Raw genomic sequence first — 27,630 nt, forward strand, 5'->3', positions numbered from 1 at the left:
CAAAATTTAGAGATTCCTTGCATGGACTTCTGCACTTTATTTCAAAAGTAGACAGGCATAGTTCTACTGATTACAGCACAGCATCAGCCAGCACAGCGCTCTCAACACCAAGGAGCTTTCTGTCTTCAGGTGTAAGACAGAAGCTTCATTTTCCTTCTACCTTTAAGTGAGAAGATGATCCTTCTTTTGGACTTTAATCCTACTTAGCGTTTGGAAAAAAAATGAAGGAATTATTTCTGCTTCTGAATTTCTCATACTATGAGGCACAGTTACTGAGTTTCTTGTGGACTTTTCAAAAGGTGGTGTTGAAATGAAGAGTCAAGTAGACCATCACACCCTTAAGACAGTTGTTAGCAGTCTTAAGTATGCTAACTTAAGTATGCTTAAGTCTAAGTAAATGTTTTAGAGCAATGGGTTAAGATAGTTGCAGTAATGCAAATGTATTGTAAATTCTGGGTATGAGTATCTGCCAATGCATCTAAGCAAGTAACTTAACTCATTAAATAGTTTCTTTTGGAACACTGGACATGCTTTATTTCATTTTTTCACAATTTATTTAAACATCTCACATATACAAAATACATTTTCTTTCTTTTTTTGAGAAATGATGATTTTTTTTTTTTTTTTACCCATTGTAGAAGATGGAAATGAGATTTGAAAGCAGGAGCACCTGATTTTGGAGGAAGAGGACAAAGATGAGGAAAAATGATCCACATGCTTAAGCTGCGGGTGAGACAGGACATTCTAAGTTTTGAGACAGACTTCAAAGAAACAGAGAAGTGATACTTCAAATGCTACTAGCACCATCAAAGTTCAAGTATTGGAAAGATACTCTGTAATAACACAATTAGCACCACTGTATTTTGAGTGGAACTGAAAGTACCTCAGATCATATGGAGAAGTACCTACAAAAGATGTGGATCACACTTGATTAGTGTATGAGGTAGTTTAAACCTTTGGAAGTCGTGGTTTTAAACTTCCTCTGTGGAAGATATTCAAAGGCCACAAGTGGTGCAAACTTTCATGATTTTTTATTTTGGTTTTTTTTCTTTACAAAGGTTGACATTTCCCAAAGCAAGGTGTTAAATCTTGAAAGACTTCCAAGTCCTTTTGGGGCTGTATTAAAATTTCATTGCACAATGCTCCAATCAATTCTTCTCCTTCTCTTTCGCCCAGAGTTTAAGCAAGTAGATGAACAGAAGAAATGGAAGGAGTCAGCTTTCATTATAAAAAGAAATGACAAGAGAATAATTTGGGAGAGGCTTTTAAGTTAATTTTAGTTCATTCATTTGAAACAGACTGGGCCAATGTCCAAACCGAATTCTTGGTCAGCGCCGCCAATATCCAGAGGTGCAATGTCAAGGATGGGCAAGCGAGATGGCTTATTTGTTCTGTATTCAATGATCGTTTTGCCCCATTGATTGTTCTTTCTCTGCAAGAGAAGATTCATTACCATTGTTATTGCATTATTCATAGTATTGAAAATTGTTTCACCTGAATGGATAATTTCTGAAAGAATTTCATATTAATTTTGCTGCCATTGTTTGCAAATCAGATACCCATATCCAACTATTTAGTTCTCTGATACAGAGAAAATACTTACTTTAATCTTCTGAAGTCATATGTGTGACGCTCTACATAAACTACCTTCACACTGATGTTAAATTCTCAGAGAACCCTGCCTGAGTTTTTCAGGACTTAAAGATCCTGCCCCTCCTACAGCTTATGCACTATTTCCTTATCAATCTTCAGCTTACACAGAATTTGAGTCTGGTCCCTCTGTAAAGCTTTTTCTTTTTTGTCACACTGCACAGTACAAGGTAGGATTTGTTTGTACCCCAGTCCTTCCCACTTGTTAAAGATCTGGCAGAGTTGGTTTTGTAGGCTATTTATCTTCACTGGGTAAAATTTTGCTGGTCTGACTGATAATCTAATTCTGAATCAAAGCACAACTCTGTCCCTAATCACGTGCTTAAATGTGGGAAATCATGGTGCCAATGGTTTCTGCGTTACTTACAGAGCAGCCATCCTCAAGAACACTGAAAGTGAATCTGCTGTTGCCTTCAGCTCGTAGTTCAACATCATTGGATCCCTGCAGTATAACAGCCTTTTTAAGGTTGCCAGTTTCCTCATCCATGTAGGCAATGCTGTTCTTGCAGTGGTAGGTAATGTTCTGGGAGGCATGGTTGGCCAGCAGACGCATGAAGGCCAGTTGGGTGGCCATATCCTTTGAGGTCACTCCTTCATCATTGTATTCAAACTGAAAAACAGAAAGGAAGCCAGTCAATTGTATTGCTGGAGAAAGGTGGATGTTTGTAATGCAAGTATGTGATATTTTCTCTACAAACATGAAAAAAAACAACTACATAAGTCTGCAGTCACTTGTCTATTGCAACTCCAGAGCTGAAGAGCATCAAATAAAACTAGTAGGAGGTAGGTTGAAAACCAGACATGAGTGGATGTAGTTAAACTGTATAACTCTGTTCCAAGATAGGGCATTAATAGTTTATGTGGATTCAAAGACAAGATCAGACAAGTTCAAGGAAGAGAAATCTATTGCTTCCATAGATACACAAACAATGCCTATTTCAAGAAAACCCTGATTTTTATTTTTTTTTTTAATCTAATAGAATAGTGTCTGTGGGTATTACAAATGTTTACTTCATTCTTGTATTTTTTTTACAGCATCTACTTTCAGCCACTCTAAGAAACAGGACCCTAGACTGTTCCAACCCAGTGTGATCAGTCTTATATTCTTATATTAAAGACCTTGGACACTGCAATTTCATCATAAGATCAACTCAACTTCATTTAAAGAATTATGTAATTAGATCTCCTTAGCTATACAAAAGTGATTTATTTGCAATTGGCTGGTGTCTAATGAGCAAGTAGACATATTTCTTTTTTTCACTTACACTAGCAATTCTGAATGTTACGGTGGCATATGCTCAGGATCTGTGATGCGTAATATAAATATCTTTCCAGGAACAGCGTCATATGTAAAAAATCTCAATTAAAAGAATAAGCAAAGATGTTTTTCTTACTTTTTCAGACAGTTTCTGAACTGTCTTTATACTAATGTACCATACCGCAGTCCAGGCTTCCCTTAGCTGTAGCCATTAGTCACACCGAGTTGATAATTTGCAGACACCAAGAAAAATTAGAACAATACTGAGAAATCCTTTTAGCAAATTATGATCCAAACCAGAACTGGAGCTCTATTCCCTTCAAGATAAAAGGTAGTTCCCTTTTTCATATTTCTCCTCTAAGAGAGTTTAATTTATCTGTTTGCTTGCTCAGAGTCAGTTGATTGGGAATTCTTCAGACAGCACTGTAGGAAACAATCACCCTCCCATACATCACTTACCTGGCTGCCACCATTGATAGTTTCACCAAACCATACATGCTTCTTGTCCTTTGGATTCTTGTTGACATACCAGTTCTTAGCAGGAATATTGTCAGGGTTGGCATGGATGCAAGTCTCACCAGTGGCAAAGTCACAGTATGCTCTAATGGCATCTGCAGAGCAGCCTTGGTTAGGATCAATCCAGTAGAAGCCTGCCATTGAGGAAAGAAATGCGAACAATAGTTCACTCAGCCTAACATTTGCAGCCTATATTCACTTGTTTGATACAGGAACTCAGAGAGAGGTCAAAAATATCACAACTAGGTGCAATATTAAGGTGATAACTGGGATAAATACATATTTTAGATTGTTAATGTATAAGAAGCTGTATTTGAAAGCTAGGGTTAAATAATTTTGTATTATTTTGAAAGATTATTGCAATAATCATGCAATAATAGCTATAAAGAGCTTTTCAGAATTTCCTTGTATCTGTTTTCAGTGGAGGCAGAGAGAACTTCTTCATTGGTCCTTTAGTATTTTCACTGGGTGGCCAAAGATACCATTCAACAAAGAAAGCTAATAAACTGGAAGTACTGCCTGAGCCAGAAAGGCCAAATATCTGGCAGTAACATACCACTGCTCCATTCTGGGTGGCTAAGTCTTAGGTCACGGCAAGTGCGAGCTGGGTTCTTTCTGGAGCCTTCTGGGGTCAGCAGGGTCTCAATTTGGTTGTTCAATGTTTTCAGAGTAGCATCAACTTCATAGTCTTTGGGTCTGAGAGAAGGCTGATCAGCCCGGTAATATTCTGCATCATAGCCAACTTCATATCCACCACCATTGGGACCAGGGGGACCTGGGGGACCAGGAGGACCAGGAGGACCCTAAAGTTTTTCAAAAGCAAAAAACAAGAAGCATTCTATTAGACATATGGTTCTCTCAATTAAGTGTTTCCACACATGCATAGTCCTACTTAACTCCTAGCACCCTTAGCTCTAATCTGAGGCAGCACATATGGACTTGCCCTGTGGTGAATACTGTGGGCTCAAGCAGTAGAGGATGCACATTGTAGGACTACATCTTCTTTGTGTATTTGCTGTCTGGCCATAAGGAATGAACAAGAAATTCAGGTTTAGGCCTGTTAGGGAAATGTTTAATGTTAAATAACAATAGACATTTGGAAGTTTTGTGGTTTTTTTTTAATAAATAAAACCACATCTTTTCCTAAACTGCTAGGCTTTTGAAGTGATTTTCTTGTACCTGTGACATAAATGTGTTAAATCAACAAAAAGTAAGTTATACTCACAGCAGGGCCTTGGCTACCATGAGAGCCACGCACACCAGCAGGGCCAATAGGTCCAGGGAGACCATTGCGACCATCTTTACCAGGAGGACCAGAAGGACCAGGTGGACCCTAAAAGGAAACTCAAACAGTTTAATGACAGTAGAAAACACTACAAGTAAAGTGTATGTATATATTGCACAAAAGGAATGGGAATTATTTGAATATGCTCTTAAATTCACATACCCTTGGGCCAGCAGGGCCGTTGTTACCAGGAGGACCTTGATCACCATGTTGGCCCTATTGGGAAAGATACATGCATAGTCATTAAAAAAATTGCAGTGGCACACATTTGTATTCGCATGATTCAAGAGGGAGCTATAGTTAGCACGTGCATTTGGGCTCAGAGAATGGGAATCTAGGGCTGATGGCATTTATTAGCGGACTTGGGCTTTAAAATGCCTGTTTTGGGCAGGGAGGAGAGAGAGCGCGAAGAGGTATTTAAGGGGATAACCTATTAACGTCTCAATATTGTTTCTTCAGGTTTTCAGGGAAGGCTTTAAAATAAAAGTCTGAATTCCTAGAGGGCACATCAGAATTTAAAGGGAAGAAAATCTACAAATTACTTCTGCTTCTCTGTGGTACAAAGGCTTTACAATTTCTGGCCAAAGTAAGAAGTAATACTAAAAGAAAGGCAGAGCTTTTTGAATTCTGTGCTAGCCAAATGCAGTCGACTTTCAGGGCAGCTAATGGTGCTCACAGTTCTAAAGCCAACTATCAATGGCAATATCAAAATTTGCCATTTTATGTGAAGAGTGTTAAGTGTTAAAGAGAATCTTATGGCCTTTGAAAGATGATGCAGAGTGGAGCAAGTAGTATCAACCTGCTGGGTTGTGCATATGTAATCCCACACTTGGGTGACCTTATTTCCTTTTTTTGCTCTTTATATTCAAAATTGTGAAAATCATTTACTTACAGCAAGACCAGGAAGACCCTGCAATCCATTGTGTCCCTTCAAGCCAGGCAGACCTCTGGGCCCCTTATCACCAGGTTCACCTTTCTCACCACGTGGACCTTGTGGTCCCTAGGAAGTGATATAGGTATCAGAGAAATAAAATAGAAGGCTTCAAGTATATACTACTGTCAAAGCAAGAATTAAGCATGAGCACTCTACATTATGCCATAGGTTGCCCCTGATATATATATATATGTACATTCTGTTGACACACCCAGGAAGAGTGTCAGTCCCAAAAGCTTCAGGATTGGTCCCATAAGAGAGAATGCTGATCAAGATTCTAGGTCTATAAATATTTACAGCTCCTTAAGCACTACTTTTTGGGCCCATATCTTGAGCACAGTCATGAGTTTTTATTAATAAAACATGTTTTCTCTTCTTGCATCAATGTGGTAGCGTATTTAGAAATCAGACTTACAGCAAGACCTCTTGGACCAAAAGCACCAGCAGGACCGACAGCACCAACAGGACCCTGAAACAGAAAATGCATGTCACTGCTGTATATTATACCTAATAAAGGTTCCACACTCAACATATCTCTGCAGAAAGCAAAGTAATTACATACATACTGTAGAGGTTTCATGCACAATGTATATGTGTATGATGGACAAATGTTACTCCTGTGACAATCGAAAATTAAGGTCTCATCAACTTACAGGATCACCACGGTTTCCAGGCTTTCCAGAAGGACCAACTTGGCCATGAGGACCAGGAGCACCCACAGCACCACTGGGACCAGGGCTACCAGGAGCACCACGCTCACCCTGGGAACAAAGGAATGCAAAAGGACAGACAGTGTGTTACTACTGACTTACACATATTGGAATATTTCTTCCATGATTATGAAATAAAAGAAAAAAACAAGTTACCTTGAAACCAGGAGCACCATCACGGCCTGGAGGACCATCGTTTCCAGGATTGCCCTGTTAAAATACCATGAAAAATTATTAAATTCCATCAACCTTCATCTCACACGGAACTGTGTGTCAGTCTAATTGCTCCCAATGAGAGTAAGAAGTCATTAAGATGGGATAGCATAAATCTTGAAGATAACAAAATCTTCCTTAGCGATGCCATGCTCAAATTCCTTAAATATATTAATGTTCTCAGAAAAATAAGATGGTCTTCAAATATTTAGGTTTTACAAGTTCAGTATAGAAGGAAATTACTGGGTTTTGCTGTATTTCTCCAGATGAAAAGGTCAAGACCATAGTGGTCTTCATCTAGCTTGCACTCTTGTAAAACTGAGCCCTACTTTTTAGATGAAAAATGCCAGTGGTGAGAAAAGGACTTAAACAGTAGTCACAGCTAAATTACTTTTAGTACTTCACAAGCTTAAATGTCTTCCTTTGTGAATGTTAATTTCACTTCAACTGTTTCACTGTGTATACTAGCAAACATTTTCCTTCAGAAAATTCCCACGGAACAGAAAGTGTATTTCTTTTTCTTTACTATTCTCTGATCTCTTTGAAATCCTGTAAGTCTTAGGACTTGCACGAGTCCTGTATTAACAATGCTTCAGGTTATCAAATAAGCTTCCCTGATAAGGCTCAGAGAAAGCTTTACATAGTTATCCTAACAGGAGACAAGACAATGTGTTAATATTTTACTTTAACTGTTCTTCAAGTGTAAGTCATGGATAGACACTGTGTCAATACCCTTCTTCAAGGTGAACTACTAACTTGGATGGTTAAATTGGATGGAGAAGTTTATTTGCTGCTCTGTGAGCAGGGCCCCATCCTCCAAATAGTCACCCATGAGGCAGGGCATTAGAGGAAGCAATTTGTTCCACTCCAGCATTCCCACATTCCCCCTTCCACACAGGGCTCAGGTCCTCCAATGTGTCTTAACCTGCATTGATCTCTGCAGTTCAGCAGTACCTGCCACACAGGCCAGAGTTTGTTCTGTCATGTTTTCAGCCTACAAACATACTTTACATTGGGGTGAGGGAATGCACATTGGGAAACATTATGTAGCTCAGCCACAATGTTAAAAGTGTATCTGTTTTGTTAGGACTCCAAAACAGTACTGAGTGTTGTACAGGTCCAATAACTGAATTCCAACATTTTGTGTAATGTGCTTCATATGCCTTAAGTTAAAAAACAATTGTCTTTAATACCACAAATCACTAGATCACTCAAGTAAAAGTGACTTCCCTGAAAAATATGTGTATTGCATCCAACATAACAAGCTTTCCTGATATATTCTCTATAGACAAAACCTTATCCTCTGGGATGTACTACTTTTCCCAGCTCCAACAACGAAGTAATCTTTTCCCCACTCCATCTTTCTTGACAATTAAGTAAAACGTCAAAAGATTCTGACAGTGACTCTAGGATGTATTTCAGACACAACTTGTGCCTCGAATTTGTCACCTAGTTGGGGACGGGGAGGGGAATCCATGTCTATTAGAATCTTGCTATAATTTTCCCTGAAGACATGGGAAGGTACAAGTTTGCTAGCAAAACAGCCTCCAGTTGCATCCATTTTTTTCTGTGTATTTGTCTTTGGCTCAGGATAAAAGAAAAGCAGTGCTGAAGAGGAAATAAGACATAGCTTACATCACGACCAGCTTCACCAGGAGCACCATTTGGACCAGGAGAACCCACAGGACCAGAGGGACCACGGGCACCAGGAGGACCAGAAACACCCAGGGGACCAGGTTCACCCTAATACAGGAACAGTGGTAACAAAACGTGACATTATAATACAATGTAAACCAGTCTTCTAGAACCTTTGGCCTATATCTAGGAGAAACATTTCTCTGTAATTGGTTCTGGAAGCGAGAGAACCAGGACACAAGAAACATATCTAACTATACCAAATATTATCTTCATTCTAAATTTTCTACCTCTTCTATCAGACATCTCTGATGCCATTCAAAAACATGCTCACCTGCAGACACAAGTCTTGTTTGTCTGCAACAAGCAATAATTTCTTCCACTGCTCTGTTAGGTCCATATCCTCTGTTTGCAGTAGCAATGGAAACAGCAGAATCTACATCTCCTCTTCCCTCGTTTCTCATAAGAGACCTCAACTTTTTTCTTTACACATCTCTGTTTAAAGCAGTAAACTAGTCATATACTCACTGTTGCTCCAGAGATGCCTGGAAGACCACGTTCTCCCCGAGAGCCAGGCAGACCAAGGATACCAGGAGCACCAAGAATACCCTGAGGACCTGGGCTACCAGGAGGACCCTATGACATGAAGAGAATGGTTTTTTATATTAATAGAGAAAAATAAATTTTTTACAGCCCTTCACATTTCTCATTTGTTTTGTTCTGTAACAGTACCATCTGCTTTCTAAGGATCTCAATGTGTGTCAGTGCTAGCTAGTTCCTGCATGGAAGCAGTTGCAACCAAGCCATAAGACTTTAAACACCAAAGCTAAAGGTCTGTAAGAACATAATGCCAGTTATACTCCCCTCACAACTGTTTTCCAGTGAAAATGCTGTTTCTGAACAACCCTATACATGTTTTTTCCTTTCACATTCAATAACAGTGGGTGACACGTGAAAATTGGAGTATTCAATAAGAGAAGATGACTATGTGAGGGGATTCCATAGCGAAGAGACTGATCATCTGAGACTGATCATGAGACAAGCTTAGAAGACATCTAGGTGGTATCTGGCATCTCCAAACAATCCTTAGAGCTCTCTACTGACCATTTGAAAGGTAAAGTTTGTCTAGTTAAGTGATTTTTCCATTTCCTTGAAATTTGAGTATATGTGGCACTAAAGTTGGCATAAGTAATCAACCTAACATATTACCCTAAATTATTATCCTAACTTGCAGTCAGGCTTACTAGTTCAATTGTTTTTCATAATTGAAATTAAATTAGAACATAAAAATTAGAAAATGTATTGCTTTACACTGGACATTAAAGGGCAAATTTTCAGTTGTCACCTACACAATTTTAACACGTCTGACAATGACACTGAAGATTTCATTCTTAGCTGCAACTTCTGCAGATCACAGAAGAAATTTCTATAGTTTTTTATTGAGAAACAATAGAGTGGTAATTCACACAAGTGCATACTTCTATAAGACAGAAATGCATCTGACTTTTAAAAAAGTAATTCTGGATGTGCAAGCTTAAAGAGACTCAAAATTAATTAATTTATTTGCATAATTCTAAGCCAACCTGTGGCCAGACAACTTTAACCTTGTGATCCCCACAAATTAGTTTCTGATGCAGAAATGAATTGAGATTGTTCTAAATGGATGTTCACATGTTCCTCCTTTTTCCATCCATGATGCTCAATTTTAGAGCAGGAGATTCTGCTTCCCCTTCTCAGACTAAGTAGCAATTTCTTCTGTAGTTAGCCTCGTTGCCTTCATTTTGGCTACTTGCAGAGAAAGATGCAACTCACCACAAGAAAAAAAGAGAGAAAAACCTGACCCAGAGATCAGGTTCACTTTTTATGGCATGTTTGTCAAACATGTCTATAAACAATTTATTGAGTCTCAGTGGAACTTCTACTTAAAAGCTTTGCTAAATTTGTGGATAAAAGAGAAAAGCCCTTCACAAATACCAAAAGTATCTCAGAAGCCATAACATTTACGTGGAAAAACATTTTTAACGAGATGTGATACTCAGCAACTTACAGCAGCACCAGCCTCTCCAGATGGACCTTTCTCACCAGCAAAACCAGGTGGGCCAGCAATACCTTGTTCACCAGTACGGCCAACTGGACCAACATCACCACGTAGACCTCTAGGACCATCTTTGCCGGCTGGGCCAGGAGGACCAGGGGGACCAGTGATGCCCTAGGGTTGAGTATGAATATGATATCATTACAATATAGACCCATTAACTGGGGAGAACAGAGATAAATTTCATTATGTCCATGTACAAAAACAGCTTTGCAATAAACATGTTGTCAGCTGTTCTGAAGCAGCAACTTCTATTGCTTTTGTTAGCAGCAGAAAGCTGGAATCAGTAGAATTATTGAACTGAGAGATTTGGTTTTTTACACAGGGCAGGTGAAAGCAGCAAATTTGGTGGGAAAGTATTGATTTGGCTCTGGAGACATTAATTGCAACTATAAAATCTATGAGAAAAACCTCTTCCAATTCAACAGGATTATTTGCTTTGGATAGTGGGATTTACAATATATTTAAATATAGGGTATCTAAGGGAAGAAGTGCCTTTTGATAAAGGTTGGAAACACCTTTGAAAAGAAAAACTACAAATGTCAATTTGAAATGAGAATTTTTGGCTGAAAAATAAAGCAGCAGGGATTCACATTCTTAAACACAACAAGAGGTTGCCCTGCTTGAGACAGGGGCTGGAACTGCAGATACTTTAGAAAGTGTGGACACAAGATAACTTTAACATTCTTTTTCAAATAGGACATGACCTTCTTGTTCCACTCAAAATCAATGGCTATGCAGTTACTCAAAAGCAAAATAAACACAGATTTTTACAAATGGTTAGGCACCCACCTCAAAATGCAGAGGGATGCTTGATGGATTGTAAAAAACCCCACAAATTAAATGCATAACTCTCAGTCTGGGAATTTAAACAGTTAAGAGACTTTTTCTTATCTCATCCAGTCCTAGAAGGATCTGAGGTGATTCCAATGCAGTTAGAATTTGTGTCCATGTAACGAAAATGAGGATCATCCCTAACCAATGCAACTTCTGACTTAAGACCCATTAGAACTTCTTCATTAGTTACTTACAGCAGGGCCAGGAGGACCAACTCTTCCAGCAGCGCCAGGGAAACCAGTCATGCCCTAAAAATAAAAGTGAAAAGGAAGATCTGGTTTAAAGGAAACAAGGACTTCATGAAAAGCAACAACATCAGTGCCAAAAGCCTGAAGACTTACAGGAGGACCAGCATCACCACGAGGGCCAGCAGGACCAGCAGCACCAGCGGGACCCTATGTATGAGGGATTGAAAAAAACAGATGAATCAAGCAAAGACTGTTAATGTTCTCTATTTAGAATAATGGCTTAGTCCCACTCTCATGAAACTTAAGGGCTATTTTGCTTTTTACTTTAAACAGGAGGAGGACTGGGCCCAAACCCACAATTCCTGTCCTGATACTAGGGTAGTAAATTCTCACAGACATTTTAAATCAGTACTGTAAGGACTGAGAAGAGTTGCATATGCCATTTATGATTCAAATGAATTTGCCTTACAAATGTTATGTCCATCTAAGCAACTCTGGAAGTCAAAATATGAAAGACATAGTAAGGCAAAGAACAGCAAGTCCTCTGCACTGCATGACTAAAACAGCCACGTAGTGCAAGGGCCTGGTATTGCTCTATTGGAATCACATGGTAAGAACCTCAAGACATGTTATCCTGTAGCACTTTACAGTATTTAAAATACCAGGGCCTGACTTTCTGCATCATTTCAACCAGTTCCCCAACAATGGGCTGCATGCATGTGAAACGGTATATACCTTTGGACTATAAAGGTGTTAGCACATGACAAGCCTGCATGCAAGTGGGTGCACAGACAAATTTGCACATATGCTTCTGAATGACTGGGTCTGAAAATCAGACTGCAACAGCACATCCTGTCTTTGACAGGAAGATATCAACATCCTCAGCTCAGAACTTAACCACAATCACCCCCTGAATGGTCCAAGATAGACCGATTTTGCTGATCTTCAGGGCAAGTTGAAAATTAATTATTTTTTTCTCTTCATTTCAGTTCCAGACTCATGATATGAGCCCACATAAATAGACTGATGAAGCTTATATAATGTGTGAAAATCAGTACAGTGACTTTCCTCACAGCCTAGTTTGAAGTTTTGTTTCTTTTTTTAATTACCTTTTCAAAATTCAAGGCCTTCAGGCTAGCGTATTGCTTGCATAGCACAGTTAAGAACTATGCATTTTACAAAGACACAGTTCACTTACTGGTGGTCCAGAAGCACCAATTGGGCCAATAGCACCTGTTGGTCCAGTTTCACCCTTAGGTCCTTTAGGCCCACGTTCGCCTTTAGCACCAGGCTGACCAGCTGCACCCTATGGGCAGAAAAAACACACAGAACAAGGAGTTGGAAAAGCATGAAAAGGAAATAGAGGAATGGCATGGCATCAATAAGAGGAAACGGCAAACAATACTCACAGGAGGTCCAGCAAATCCACTAGGACCTACGGGACCAGGCTCACCGCGTTCACCCTAAAGAGAGGGCAAAGAAGAGAGGACTGGTTGGAACAGGCTTTAAAAGGGCATTTTTCTGAACATCATGTCTTTGACACAAGAATAGTTGTAGGAATTGTTACTTACAGGGATACCACGGGCACCAGCAGGACCAGCAGGACCAGCAGGACCTCCTTCACCCTAAAACAGATGGCAGAAAACATTATGACACTGTGGGGGAAGGCCGCACTGCAGTAAGAACAAGGGTGATCTTTCGGTACAGATGCATATAGCAAGTCTCCCTGTGTCTCCAATGAAGATGGTGTTACTGAAAATGCTTCTGTTTTGCCCCGCCCTGTATTAATAATTTCTAACGATACTCAGACAGGATAAAAAAATTCTGAGCTAATGTGTGGTTGTTCATCACCATATCAAAACCTCTTCTCACAGTGTGAGGAGGACTGTGGAGATTAGCCTTAACTGGGAAGAATTCAGACAAAGCTTAGATCAGAATCTTCTCCCCATATAACCCACTGCCATGTAGATGCGCATCCCTTCCCTGCCCTTTCAGGAAAAGGTATGGGGTGCTATGGCAAACTTCACTGAATAGTTCTACAGTCCCAATAACCGTTGCCTCCCAAATCTGAGAAACTTGCAGAACTCATGCACACTAGAAAGATAGAATTGGTTTTTATGGAACTCCTCATCTTAAATATTCATATGTGGGGAAAATGCATAAACAAACAAGACACTTTTTCATTCAAAGAGTAGACTTACCCGATCACCAGCACCACCAGCAGGGCCAGGAGCACCAATAGCACCAGGGAGACCCTATAGGTCAAGAGACAGGACACCATTTCTAACAAAATGTAAGCAGGAGTGACTACTTTTAATATTTTTTCTCTTTCCTCCTGGAGACAGGTGTGTGACTTTCTTCCAGCTGTTTTCAATATAAAGGACACATGATTTTATAACCCAAAATCTATTCTGTTATTTTCCTTCCAAAGTATGAATTCTAGGACAGGCAGTCAAAATCTCAAATTAATGATAATTTTGTGTGGCTTTGCAGGCTGCCTTTAGAATTAGCTGTCTGGACTGAGGCCATGAAGTTAAAGAGTAATGTCACACTGAACAATGGTCTATGAAATACAAGGTTCTCTGCTGATGTAATTTCTCTGCTTGTGTGCATGAGAAGTGGTCACTTTTCTCTCTCTCCCCCCAGATTCAAACATCCCTGGACAAGGTGCAACAAAATCATATTGACTTGTATCAAAAGTGATCAGATATAAGTGGAAATGCAATATAGTCGGAAATGTAAGTCCTGAACATCCTTTTTAGTCACTTAAGTTCTGAGGTGTAGCAAGGTAAACTCAAGTAGAACCAAAAAATACTTACACGAGCACCATCTCTTCCTGTTGCACCAACATCACCTCTCAGACCTGGGGCACCCTAGAATACACAGAGGGAAAAAACCCCTTATATTGGTAATGAACACAATAGTTTGTATGAAAGAAGTCTTGAACTGTTTGCAGAGTATCCATGTTTTACTTGCATATCATGAGATGCTTATCATGCTAGTCTTTTGGGGAATGGACTTTGATTATTATTTCATTCTTATTGCTGAGTATGTACTGACTTGCAAGCGAGAATTTGCAGACAAAGGGGACTGACATGCTTTTCAGAATTATGAGCCTGCCTCTTTCATGGGAAACCTACTTGGTTTCCCCGAGGTGGCAAGAATTCTGAATGGAATTAAAAATTCAAAACCAAGTTGATGTATATTCCAAATGATGAATGTAAATCCCCCCTCAAAATCCCTTTTCGTTTGGTCAAGAAATAACCATATATAAAAATTCTTCTGGGTATTCATGTTATACTTTCTATTTGAAGCAGGAAAACAACTGTTAAAAACAATGATGTCATATGAGTGGTCATATAAAACACATATGTTTTGTATCACAAAAAATTATATCCAGGCCACCACTAGTGTCAAGAAATCAGACCAGCACTCTGTTCTCTTTTTTTTTTAAAATACATCCTACTCTTCTGCATTAATCTGCATGTGCGAATATAGTGTTTTATAAAAAGTTGCAAGCAATTTTCATCTTAATTTCCTTACAACTCCATTTATGCTAAATGACTATGGATTTTTTTTAGTCAAAACAAATAAAGCAGTTCTAGAAATCTCAGTTTAGAGTTTAAATAATGAAGAGAATATGGAATGAGATGTACATAACAAGATAAAAACCGATTTTATAGATAATTATTCAGATAAAGTAGAGGTAGCAACAGGGCTTGCTACCGGACTACACAGCTTTATGTAAAGGCTTACCTTGGCTAAAACGTTTTCTGATTTTATAGAAAACTGATATAATCACAAGATTTTTGTAACCGATTTACTTATAGTCATGGCACCTAGAACAGTCAAGGATTTGATCAGAGACTCAGTCCTTTGTGATCAGTAGGCCCATTCCTACTATAAAGCCTATACTCAAAGACAGCTTTAGTATTTCTTTGGTAAAGATAACCTCATTGTTAACCAATCCTGTGAAGGACTAACTGCCACTTAAACCAACTGCAAACGCTGAGCATAGATCAAAATACCACCTTAGAAAAGACTGTCAGTCTGTTAGACCAACAAAAGCTCTACTTATTGACCACTAAGTAATATAGTTTCACATTAAATAAAAGTCACATTGGGGTAATCTGCAGTTATTTTTTTAAGTTAATGAAATTCAAGCATCTCCCAAACCTGTGCATGCAGTAACAAAGTAGGTTGTCCACCTTACCTTTTCACCCTTGCCTCCTGGAACACCAGCAACACCTCTCTCCCCTGGGATTCCACCAGGGCCAGCAGGACCAGGACCACCAGCAGGACCAACATTGCCAGGCTCACCCTGGCAGAAACAGTATATCATGTAAGACAGGGTCAAATCATTCACATAATTTTGTACAAAATTCTGTCATTACTACTTTGCCCATCGTTCTGTTTGCTTATAAACAGTGTGAATAGTAGCATTTTGTCTTAAGCTATTGTACTTATTTTACTTTTTCAGCTACTGAAGATGCCAGACATGAACAGTTTCTCTGATTCTGTGGGCTCCTGAGGTTTTAGGGTGTCCCATATTCCAAACTAAATTTCTGTAAAAAGACTACCCATTAAAATCCTGAAAACTAAACCCCATGTTCAGTTAGCATCAAGCCAGTGTTATTTTGGTAGATGACTGCTCATTATTGTGCTAATGTTTTGGGGAAAATATTGCTTACTAGACAGAAGAACTTCCTGTGTATAAGTAGAGATGGGTATAAATAGCAGTCAGCATGAATTTTGGCCAAAATCTCAGACCCTATCTCAAAAAAGAATAATAATATACCCAACTGACAAGCTGTATTTAAACTGAGTCCAAACTGGAGTTCACCTCTCATCATCTATAGTGCTAAACATAAAACCCTTTAATATTAATGTGGACTAGCTGGGACGGAGCTTTACCACTTGAAGAAGTGACACCGGGGCTATGGTGTATAGGTTAACTACCTGTTACCAGTAATTACTTATGCTCTTAGGAAAAAAGGTTTTGGATTGCCTTCATCAGGAATTCAACAGTAAGGCAATGGCAGCTGGGGAAAGCACACCTTGTTACCATCAGGGCCTGGTGGGCCAGATGGACCACGGCTTCCAATGGCACCAGCAGGACCAACAGCACCGCTTTCACCAGGAGGACCACGTTCACCCTGCAGGAGACAGCTTGATTTGAGTTTTTTCTTGAATTGTTCTGTAGCTTAGAGGTTTAAAAGCACTAGCTAGTAGCAATGACAATGTGATGCATTTTTATCTGGACAAACCATTAAGAACTGTATTAGAATTCTGCAGATATTAACTAAACTGGTCATAAGAATTGGCTCTAGCTTTTGGCACAAATGTAGCAAAGTGAAGTACTAAAGTCTTGCATCATGATATCAGCTGACAAAGTACAAATACTTCTTGAACATGGATTTTGGCTACTGGGCTCATTCTGGTAACAGTGTCTTGCATGCTATTGTCAAATGGAGCTTCTGATACCAGTTTGAGAGCAGATAATGGATTCTAGTGAAATTACAGCCATAGTAATTGGCAAACAATTACTTTTACAGTGGCAAATGCCTGATGAATATTGGAGAATAAAGGTGACAGCTAAAGCCTACTAATGTGACCTGTACATTATAACAAGGATAAGGATAAATTCAGGTCATGTCTCCAGGTCAACTGGAGACATGGAAGTAGCCAGAAACGGGGCTTAAACGCACAATAGATCTATCAAAGGTAGAAATATCAGTTTTACTAAAGACATCTCAGATTATCCCAGTATGATCAAGATGGACATCAATGAATAATCTGATAAGAAATAATAGAGATTTTTAGTTATGCTGGAGAACCTGGGAGTTTGTACGAGAGCTATAATGTGGTCAGAGAACTAACTCAAGGAGAGATAGCGCACTGTTAAAAAGCACCAACAATGCAGAAAGCTAACTTATATTGTAGTGATGTTCCCCAATATATCTTTTAATTATTTTTACATACATTTTGTTAATGACAGAGAGGCAGAAAAAGAAGAAAGATATTTATGAAATATGCAGATATCACAAAGGTGGAAGCTTTTGTCAACAGGAAGAAGGGTTGACATATTACACTGGAAGAAGTGAATAACCTGTTGGATGGCTGTCATGGTAGAACTGGGACAAAATTCAAGAATGCAAAGTACCAGGCCATTTATTTAGGCACCAGAAATGAGGATTTTTGCTGTAAATGGAGGTTTCATCTGGTGAAAATGACAGAAAGGGAAAGGCGATAGTCAATAGCCAACAATATGATGCGGTCTTGAAAAAGGCAAATGTGGTCTGGCACAAGCCGTGAGGTACTTTTAGGATGTGTTAATTTTGTTGTGCAAAGTATCGGTAAGACCTAATTTGGAATACTGAATGAAATAAACTCTGGCTGGGTATGAGATGCTTAAGGCAAGCTAGAGCAGAGACAGGTAACTGCTAGAATGATAAAGGGAACTTGGCTTGGATAGAATAGCAAAATGCAAGTTTAAAGAGGACATGGTTACTAATACAGCCTCAAGCCACTAAATATAGGGAGGAAAGTGCTATTTAAACTGATTGACATGACTGATAAGAGTGAATGGGAATATTTGTCATGAATACTTTTAGTCTGGAAATCAGAAGAAAAGAGGAAGTAACAGAAGTAATTTAAATATCAACCTCTTTAGTGGATTTGGAAAGCAAACAATTAATCAAACATTTTAGAAACTACTCATTGCTCTGCATAAATGGAACCTTCCCGCCATGCAGGAAGGCCTCCACACAAAGCTCTTTACAGACGTTTATTCATGGTGCAGGAATAAAGGGAAGTGGAAGGCAATATCTTCTAATGACTACTCCAGGCTCTGGATTCAGCCCACCATTTGTTCACAAAGACATTACATGGGAGTTAGGAGATGGTCAGCAAGGGATAGTATGACTGAAATGGTCAGGCTAAGAAGGTCTGTGCATAGGCATTGGAGGTGAAAATTCTCATATGCACCAGGCCTCAGTGTAACACTGTAGGATCAGTCTTTCATCATTCACACTCTCATTGTGCGGTTCATCAATACAGGATATCATTACTTGGGTAATACTCATATTGCTTATCTAGAAGTTCACTAACACTGGCAACTATTGTATTATATAATCATACACCCCGACACATGCGAACAGCAGAGAACATTCTCCCTCATTCCTGAGAGTCTGCTGCAATACACTATATTCTGTAACTGAGAAGAGCTGTTTGTCTTGAGAAACTTGGAAATGTATATAGCAACTATTATTACTGAACATGTTATTAAGACAGTCAGTACCAGATTTCAAATGAGTTACTCACTCTTGGGCCAGCAGGACCAGGGACACCAAACTCACCATGAAGACCCTAGAAGAGAGTAGATGTATTGATAAAGCTTATTTCTAAAGCAAACTTATTAGCTTAAACTGCACTTTGTTTCTTAGAAGTAAATAGAAATGCTTCTCAAATTGCAGCAGCATATTGAAAATCTTCAGACTAAACCCAGTCTTTTAGATGCACAGAAATAAACCCTTTTCATATAGCTGCACAATATGTCAAAGCACACATCAGATAGTAATTTCTCTTCTGAAGAAAGAGTTAGCTGTTAAATTCCAAGCTCATTCTTCAGGTACATGCAATGTAAACCCTTTTACGGGGACACAGAGAGATGTAACTGTAAACATTAAAGGTGGTTATGACATATAGAATGCACAATTTGCAGATTACATCACATACTTTAACTGAGCAGAACCTAGAGCCTGAATTACCACTGAGTTACCTCCGTTGTATGCCATTGCAAATTCACTGAAATCAAATGAGATGCAAAAGCATACAACTGGAGTAATGCAGGTTAGACTGAACCTTGAAGATTTCAAAAGAAATTTGAAGTAAAGTATTTTTCATGTACTGTCTTGTCTTTTGGGAAAGGGGGCATATTTTACTGCTGTTTAAGGCCCAAAAAGCAAAGGATTGTCTTTGCTCAGTTTCATACCAAAACTTTGAAAAAAGAAGTATGTTGCAAATTCCAACGGACTTTCTTCATTTGTGGCTAACTTTAACAGAAGGGACTATTAAACTTTGCATATAACACAGATTGCTTTGTTTTGGCAAATGGAACCAACAGGCTCTTGCTTCACCACATGTGCAATTGTAAACATAATGCTTATGCAATGCCTGCCCCTACTTGCAGAGTACCGTATATCTGTCACTCACCCTTTCGCCTGGTTTACCAGCTTCACCAGCTGGACCCGAGGGACCTGGCAGACCCTAAGTGTAAAGAAACAAGAGTACAAATAAAGTTAAGGCAGAAGCACTTCATGCTTTGTAAAGCATAGATAAGATTGAGCAGAGCACATAGTTACCTGGAAGCCAGGAGGGCCAGCGGGACCTTGTTCACCCTTTCCACCTTGGTTGCCCTGGATGGAATGAAAAACAAGTGATTAACTTGGAACGAGAAATATAGGAAAATGGAATATAAAATGGGAAGTCCCATTAACGAAAGGTAAATCACAAATTGGATCTGTGTGGAGGCTGTTACTTACAGTGACTCCAGGAGGACCTTGAGCACCATTGTTTCCCTCTGGACCAGGAGCACCCTAAATGTGTTCAAGTAGAAAGCTGTTATCAAAGATTTGATTTGTTACGAATAATATCTCTCTAAAGTGATTCTGTGCCAAAAACAAAGATCTCTGCGTATTTTGAACTTAACCATTTACTTGTAAGAGCTTCACTGTCAAAGGGTACTAAAGATGCTTACAATTTTAAACTCTGGGGATTGTTTTAGTTATTGCAGCACATTAATCGTTAAGGAAACTTCCTTTGGAATTACAGATTATAGGAACCTTGCTGACAGCATTTTTCCCACAACAGACCAATTATTTGGCCCTTTAAATGGAAGGACTAGTAAGTTTCAACTATCAGTAAGAAGTTGGAAATATACAGGATAAATTAGAAACAATACACTGTCCTCAAAAATTTGCATGGGGACTGCTATTTTTTCCTCTTCATAGTAAGCTAATACCCCATAATTAATTACCCAATTAATACACAAGAAGGGTAGTTTTCATTTATCCCTTAAGTAATAGTCCCCACTGACATGAGGCTAGATGAATGCATCCGCAAGTGCTTTTCTATTTCATCATCTATTCATTTTTGCACAGGACAACACTATCTTATTACATAGGTTTTGAAAATCTACTTTTTTCTCTCTGGAAGTTGATAAAGAAAACATATCCACATACCCGTGGGCCAGCAAGACCAACGTTGCCTTTTTCACCAGGTTTGCCAGGTTCACCCTGAAGTTGAAAGAAAAAGATACAAAAATTAACCAAGAGTTCATATTAGATTCAGTTTAAACTACTGAACAGATATATACTCTCCTTGATAGATTTATTGTAATATTTCTTTAACCCTAATTAAAACACCCACAAGCTCCATGTGCCTCGTTGAACCACTTAGAAAAAACAGCTCAAAAATGTCTTGTCATTTCAAAACTCCATTTTTTTTTTTGAGATCATAATTCATGACACTCTGCATAGTATCCTATGCAATACACTATATAAATGTCTGCATGTGTGTGTATGTATAGCAACACCACAAATCCAAGAGATGATTATTGTTATCTGTGGCCTCTGTGTGACACATCAAGAGCCCCACTGAAATCACTGGTAGCTTTTCTGCTAAAGTGAGTGAGCTTTGGATTGTGCTCCATAAATAACAATACTCTGGAACTGAAACTTAGGCTTGGTGGCCAACCTTTACAGAACTTTTAGAAATGATAAAATGGACATGCAGAAATTATAGTATAGACATACATTATTCTAATCACTTCAATGTCCAAATATTCCTAAACTAATTAAACTGCTTTTCATTTGTTTAATCATACTCCAGATAACTGGAAAATAATTTCAAACAGAACTCTTGAATGTAAGTGGATGCCATTCAATAAGCAGTACGGGAGGACACAGGGAGATGTGTTTGATTGCTAGAGCTGGGGACCTACAGATTAATCTGGAAATAACTTCATAGTAACAGAAAATTTCTGTACTGTACTTACAGTGGGACCTTTTGGTCCAGGGAATCCAATGTTGCCAGGCTCACCTCTATTACCAGCTGGACCGATTGGCCCAACCCTACCATCTGCTCCAGGGAAACCCTAGAAAAAGAAATCATACTATTAAATGGCTGGGGTAATTTAATTAGAGTTCAGTTTTAGGAGAAATGTGTACTGACAGGAAACGAATGCCATTTAACTTTTAAACACTGTTTATACATTGCATGCTCATGCATTCCTCCATTTTTCTCCTTTTTGTAGAACTGTGTATTTCTTCTTCCCCTTCCAGGACACAGGCCTTTTCTGAGAGCCACAGAAATGAATGGAAAATGTCTCTGATTTTCTGACTAATAAGGTAGTAAAATCTTGCTGGCTTTACAAAGAGTTGTGTTAGAGCTCAGTGCCGAGATCTCTGCTTTTTAAAAACTCAGTTTATGTTTCACATGCAATGGGGAAACAGAATGAAAAGCAAGGTACTTACAACAGGACCTTCCTTGCCAGCAGGGCCTGGGCTTCCAGGCTGACCTGGGAGACCCTGAGAAAGGAAAGGTTTCATGTTTTTAGAGCGAAACCAACTCACCTGAAAGTTAACCAAAATTTTTTTCCTACATGTGTGCATACACACACAGATGCCAAGTTATCAATATACACTGTGGACACAGGACTGTATGTCCTATCAAGTTTACATCTAAAACACACTGAAGTTTAATTTGGTGGTGTGTGCGCCCATGCCAGTTGAAAATCAGTATAGGTAAGTAACTGTTTCACTCAGATAAACTCATTTAGACTCTACTTTAGCAGAGAATGTGCTTAAATGTTTGCAGATGCCTAACAGTTCACATGTGCACTGAAAACTCATTCCATGCGGTGGGGTAGTAAGGGAAAGAGTAGATTAAAGAGGGTAAAAGACAATGACATGGACATAATCTGGCTGCAACATCCACTAGAAGTGGACGGCTGTTTTCAGTGAAATCATTTGCAAAATAAAATTGAAATAATTGAGATCAGCCATCTCATATCATTTTAGTAGGGTTTTTCTTTTAGTTACTTAAAGAGGACACACACACTTCAGCTGTGATCTTAATGATCACGTTCTGTAAATAATCACAAGTGGAACCCCCTCTCAGAAGTCAATGCAGTATCCAGTACAAGGGGGCACTGCTCCATGACAAGGCAATCAAATGCTACCACATACAAAAGAAACTAATTTCAGTAAACATTCTGATGCTTAATCATTTCCTTATGGATGTTTTTTCAATAGAGTGGTAGAAGTTCCCTAATTGTGGTTAGCACAGGCTGAATTTTTGCCATTGGATTTCTGAATTATTTTGTTCCTAAATTGTAAGTCATTTTCTTTTTGCATAGTTCAAACTTATTCCACAGAGTTCAAACTTACTCTCGGACCCATAAGACCAGGCTCACCAGGACGGCCACCATCACCACTAGGACCCTTAGCACCAACGGGACCACTAGGACCACGATTACCGGCAGGTCCCTACCAAAATAAATAAAATCAGGCAGAGGTAGCAAAAAGCATCACACACCTGTTTATAAAAGAAGACAGTTTAGAAATAGTGACCCAGACAAAAGTCCTACCATGACACCAGCTCTTCCATCAGCTCCAGGGAGACCACGAGATCCAGGCACACCCTACAAGTGAACACAAAACAAATCAAGAAAGGGAAAGAAAGAAATCTGTTCCTGTAAGGTGTAGAGTGCTTACTAAATTTTAGCCTTCCAAGCAGGTCTGTTGAATTTGAGGTAAGTGCAGCTCTAAGCACACACACCTCAGTGAAAATGTATATTGTGAAAGAAATCTCTCTTACTTCCTTTAGATTTCTTTAAGTCCTAATCTGCTTATATCAGAGCATTTTCAGTGTTCATTGTAATCTAATAGTGGCTCTAGCCAGCAGCTAGGATCCCACAGCCTGGCCCACACAGTTTCACCTTCACTTCTCTATAGAGAGTTACTGGCTTCTCTATGACTGTACACCATACCCAAGATGCAATACTGAATCTATATCTCTACCCAAAAAATCTGATGGAAACACTGCCATTTTTCCTATTATTTTCCTGTGAATTCTTTTCCTGCATGAAGCCACATGCCTCCTGAAGTTCATGGAGTGTTTCCTCACCCCATGAAAAGGGTACTAGGCACCCTTGAAGACACTGAATGGAAACCTTCTGCATCACATTATGTGTGAGCCAATTATCTGGTTTAAGCAGTTAAATTCCATCACAAAGCTTTAAGAGTAATCAAAGATAATTCACTAAATATTACACAATGGATAAATCAAAGCAACCTCTAATTACTTCAGTGATAAGATAGTAAACAGCATTAACACAAAGCAAAAATGGGTTTGGTCCCAACTAAGCAAAAGGCTCAGAATTGCAAATGATCTTTTCTTAGCAGCATTAATGTAAATTTAATTACTCATAATTACTTAATTTGCCTTTGTGACTCTAGCTTTATTTCCTCTTTCATTTTTGCTTCTACTTCTGGAACACAAAAAGAAAACCTACTCTTAGACCAGCAGGGCCTGGGGGACCAGCAGAGCCAGGTTCACCAGTGCCGCCTCTCTTGCCTTCCTCACCACTAGGACCAGGAGGGCCAGCGGGTCCAGCAGCACCCTATTTCAGGCAAACAGAGAGAAAGAAGAAATCAGATGCTGTGTTGCAAGTAACTATCAGGCTTTTTCATTGAAAAAACCTTCACATGTTGCCATACTTACAGGCTCACCCTTGTTACCACTTTCTCCCTTGGCACCAGCAGGGCCTGGTTCACCCTAGAGTCCAAAACAGAGATCACAGAATTAAGCATCATCCCAAAAATCTTTCTTCTACCTGGACAGCTTTTTCATGAATCAAAAAACTTTTTAATCATCCAGTGCCATGCCTGCCTCTATTGTGATACATGGTCAATGAACATAACTGCATTTTTGGCTTAACAGGCATGAAAACAAACGTTAAAGATGCTTAGAAATGACAGTAATTGAACTATGACACATTCAGGGCTGGTTCCTCTACTGAGGATACCTGTTGAGGGCCTTATTGTTAGATTGCTGTCACATCTCTCTTGATACTATGAACACAGCTTAACAGACCTTGCACTCAAAGGGAATGCAAAATGAACCTCTTCAGTCTCAGCATCTGAAGCAAGCAGTGAGACACAGAAACGAACTACAATGTTTAATTATAGTGGAATAAGAAAAAATGTCTGTGTTAAATACAAAAATATATCCAGAGGAAATCTTTTACAACTGTGGACACTGTCCAATTTTTAAATGAAGACATACAATATACAAGGTCACTTACAACAAGTCCTCTAGCACCACTAGGACCAGCAGGGCCAGGGGGACCAGGAATACCACGGGGACCAGGCAGACCAGGAGCACCAGCAACACCAGGAAGACCCTGTCCAACGGAGCGGGGAAAACATATTATAAGCCCATTATCTGCTGCATTAATTGAATTGTGTTTTTTTAGAGCAAACAAGTGTGAGTATGGCTGTACTTACAGCTGCACCCTTAGCCCCTGGAAGACCGTTAGCACCAGGGTTGCCCTATTAAGAAAGGTAACAATACTGGTTAATTCAGAGTCTCAAGTGCACCCATCGGACAACAGATAAAGTCTGGCAAGTTACTCACTGGAGGGCCAACAGGACCACTAGAACCAGGAAGTCCAATCTCTCCTCTTGGACCAGCAGGACCAGTAGGACCAACATTACCAGCAGGTCCGATTTCACCCTGTTTGAGAGAAGGACATAGCCCTCTATCAGTGTTAGGACCATAGTAGAGCAATCCCATATTAGCCTGACATTAAGACAACAATCATGTATTTATACTCCCACTTCAGAGGCCAGGAAATCAAGGAGCTGAGAGCTTTTACTGGATTTTAAAGGCACTGAAACTGGGATGTCTAGCTAGGCTCCATCAAAGCTGATGGCTAACACGGGAACAACAGATGCTCAGCATTATCTGAGAAGCTATGCTATCGCCAAGAATTACACAGAAGGTTGATCTATAAAATCAGAATTCTGACTCCAGTATTATCTACAGACATGTGCCTCCAGCATTGGCCTGAGATGCCTTACAGTGTATGAGAACTAACTGACCATTATCTTGCACCTCAGGATGCCATTTGCACTGATGCCTGATCAGAGCGCTGTAGGATAGTGTTCACAGTAGAGTAAATGACAGAAAAAAATGTTCTTAGTTTTACTCTCAGAAGCTTGTATTCACTAAGTCTACTACAAAAAGCTGCATACAATGGCAACTTCTCTTCAGCAATTCTCAAAGTAGTCAGAGTTCCCCCTGGACACGTAGGCAGTCTTCTCTTGAAATTACATGCTGTAACCACACTCACATCTGCATCAGAGAAGACTTCATGGTTTCCAAAAGTCTTGCCTTTTGACAGGAATAACCAGAATGGGATCTCAACTTTTCCTCATTTTTCCTGCAGTTAATATTAAGAGGTCTAGCAAACAATACTCTGTTTTCTTCTAAAGGTGGATCAAGATGACAGTTTTGTCTGTTGTGACATGGAGTTTGTATACTTGTGTTACAGGTGAAAAACTGTATCACACTACATGTAAGCGTATTCAGCTTTGAGCTTCTTGGCAAATGGTCAGTGAAATCTGTAAATGCAGTATATGGCATACTGTTGCCCCAAATCCTCTGTCCTTCCTTGGACAAAGTAAAATTCAAAATAATGAGACTCTTACCCAGGTAAAAATGCTAAGATCTAAGCAATAAACTGAGTCATCTAAGTTATAGTCTGCAAGAGCAAAATGGTACTGCCCTAAACCTGAAAAGTTTAAGTGCAATTTTTCCATTGTAATTTCAAGAACTTAGGTTGGAAAGAGCTTGATACTCAACTGCAGCTTCTTGGTCCTCCACTACTTCTGTAAAGTGATATAAACTGCTACTTTTCTTATTTGTTATGATCCATGTCACCCTTTGAAGGTGTATACAACTGCACCACTTAGAAAGCAGTAAAAAAACCCAAAGAGGGTATGTGTCTTCCTGAACCTGCCTCGCATCAATCTTTAGCTGTAAAATAACTGCTGTATTTTAAAATAGCATTCACATATGATGTTCTCCAAATACTGTAGGGATTCATCCTCATCCTGATCCGTAACTGATAAGAAAGCACTCCCATTTCAGAGAGGGTGGTTTTTTGCTGCCTAGCAATACTAGTTACTATATTTCATCTTCACTATCAAATGTACCAGTAGAAGCAGATGTTCATACCTTAGCACCAGGAGCACCTGGGAAGCCTGGAGGACCAGCAGCACCAATAGGGCCCTAGGAAATGAAAGAAAAGCAGCTGTGTAAAGGTGTTCCATGATGTCAGAAACACGCTGCTTGCTGAAGTAAACAGATTAAAAAAATGCACATTTACACAGACACTTCAGCACATTACCATCTCAGAATATCAGTTGCCTTTTGTAACTCCAAACTGACAGATTTGGTTCACTACAAACAGTTAAGAGCGAGGTCAATGATGAAAAACATTTGCAGTGCAGCTAAAGAAGTGTGAATTAAGCAACAATTGGTAAAACCTTGCCTTGAGGCCAAACACCTGAGAAAGAATAAACATAGGATGGGCAGAGGCAGGCATCTGCAAGGCAAGATTTCTTGCTGTACAGTCCCACAATGAATGAAGGGGAGCACTGCATCCTGCAAATGCAAGTCTTAGGTGGCTGGTTCTAACACATTCACTGTGCAGGGGTAACTGTGTACACTTTCACACCAGTAGTCCTTCTGAACTATGGGTCACACACAAGAGCCCTGTGTTGACGACAGCATTTGTCCTTCTCCAGGCATGGGAAGAGGGTTAAGATCTCTGCACCACTTTACAAGCCAGCGCTTGGCACAACTTATATTGAGGTCCATAAAACTGTACTAGAAATTGGATCAGGCTTGACAGAAGTGGAGGCCAGGAGCTGATTCTAACATGCGAATGGATTAGAAATCTTGATTCATACCCAGAGTATACATTTTGAGGCAGTGAAGACGTGCAGCCCCAGTGCCCTTTCATTAAACTGTTTTGTTTTTTTTATGTCAAAGGCAATGGCATGGCAGCTTGAAGAGACCCTTTTACTGATTCTACTATGTCTAGTTATTGCTGTGAGATTTGTAATTAGAATGGGACAAGCTTCCTAATGTACGGTACCCAGACACCACAAGATACGACACACTGATGGATTCATAGCCTTTGTTATTCTTTAATGCATACAAATACAAAGGGATA

At 39.4% G+C, this 27,630-nt stretch overlaps 1 protein-coding gene across 2 annotated transcripts in view; it reads right to left on the reverse strand.

The window, feature by feature from the left end:
• Positions 1-1,009: 1,009 nt before the first annotated feature.
• COL1A2 (collagen type I alpha 2 chain) overlaps positions 1,010-27,630 on the reverse strand; it is a 38,473-nt gene continuing 11,852 nt past the window's right edge. For both annotated transcript variants that reach the window (XM_069774867.1, XM_009930894.2), the window contains exons 14-50: positions 26,628-26,681; positions 25,023-25,121; positions 24,893-24,937; positions 24,691-24,789; positions 24,108-24,161; positions 23,899-24,006; positions 22,972-23,025; positions 22,772-22,870; positions 21,857-21,910; positions 21,379-21,477; positions 20,564-20,617; positions 19,865-19,918; positions 19,685-19,738; positions 19,536-19,589; positions 18,645-18,689; positions 16,379-16,477; positions 15,535-15,642; positions 14,141-14,194; positions 13,523-13,576; positions 12,893-12,946; positions 12,731-12,784; positions 12,520-12,627; positions 11,475-11,528; positions 11,328-11,381; positions 10,249-10,410; positions 8,730-8,837; positions 8,202-8,309; positions 6,510-6,563; positions 6,297-6,404; positions 6,059-6,112; positions 5,602-5,709; positions 4,872-4,925; positions 4,650-4,757; positions 3,981-4,227; positions 3,368-3,558; positions 2,018-2,260; positions 1,010-1,432 (exon numbers count right to left, since the gene is read on the reverse strand). In XM_069774867.1, coding sequence (XP_069630968.1) covers positions 1,286-1,432; positions 2,018-2,260; positions 3,368-3,558; positions 3,981-4,227; positions 4,650-4,757; positions 4,872-4,925; positions 5,602-5,709; positions 6,059-6,112; positions 6,297-6,404; positions 6,510-6,563; positions 8,202-8,309; positions 8,730-8,837; positions 10,249-10,410; positions 11,328-11,381; positions 11,475-11,528; positions 12,520-12,627; positions 12,731-12,784; positions 12,893-12,946; positions 13,523-13,576; positions 14,141-14,194; positions 15,535-15,642; positions 16,379-16,477; positions 18,645-18,689; positions 19,536-19,589; positions 19,685-19,738; positions 19,865-19,918; positions 20,564-20,617; positions 21,379-21,477; positions 21,857-21,910; positions 22,772-22,870; positions 22,972-23,025; positions 23,899-24,006; positions 24,108-24,161; positions 24,691-24,789; positions 24,893-24,937; positions 25,023-25,121; positions 26,628-26,681 — 3,357 coding nt within the window. In that variant the 3' untranslated portion in view covers positions 1,010-1,285. The remainder of the gene's footprint in view (positions 1,433-2,017; positions 2,261-3,367; positions 3,559-3,980; positions 4,228-4,649; positions 4,758-4,871; positions 4,926-5,601; positions 5,710-6,058; positions 6,113-6,296; positions 6,405-6,509; positions 6,564-8,201; positions 8,310-8,729; positions 8,838-10,248; positions 10,411-11,327; positions 11,382-11,474; positions 11,529-12,519; positions 12,628-12,730; positions 12,785-12,892; positions 12,947-13,522; positions 13,577-14,140; positions 14,195-15,534; positions 15,643-16,378; positions 16,478-18,644; positions 18,690-19,535; positions 19,590-19,684; positions 19,739-19,864; positions 19,919-20,563; positions 20,618-21,378; positions 21,478-21,856; positions 21,911-22,771; positions 22,871-22,971; positions 23,026-23,898; positions 24,007-24,107; positions 24,162-24,690; positions 24,790-24,892; positions 24,938-25,022; positions 25,122-26,627; positions 26,682-27,630) is intronic.

The sequence above is a fragment of the Haliaeetus albicilla genome, chromosome 2 (genome assembly GCF_947461875.1).
Source record: "Haliaeetus albicilla chromosome 2, bHalAlb1.1, whole genome shotgun sequence".
In the NCBI taxonomy this organism is placed as follows: Eukaryota; Metazoa; Chordata; class Aves; order Accipitriformes; family Accipitridae; genus Haliaeetus; species Haliaeetus albicilla.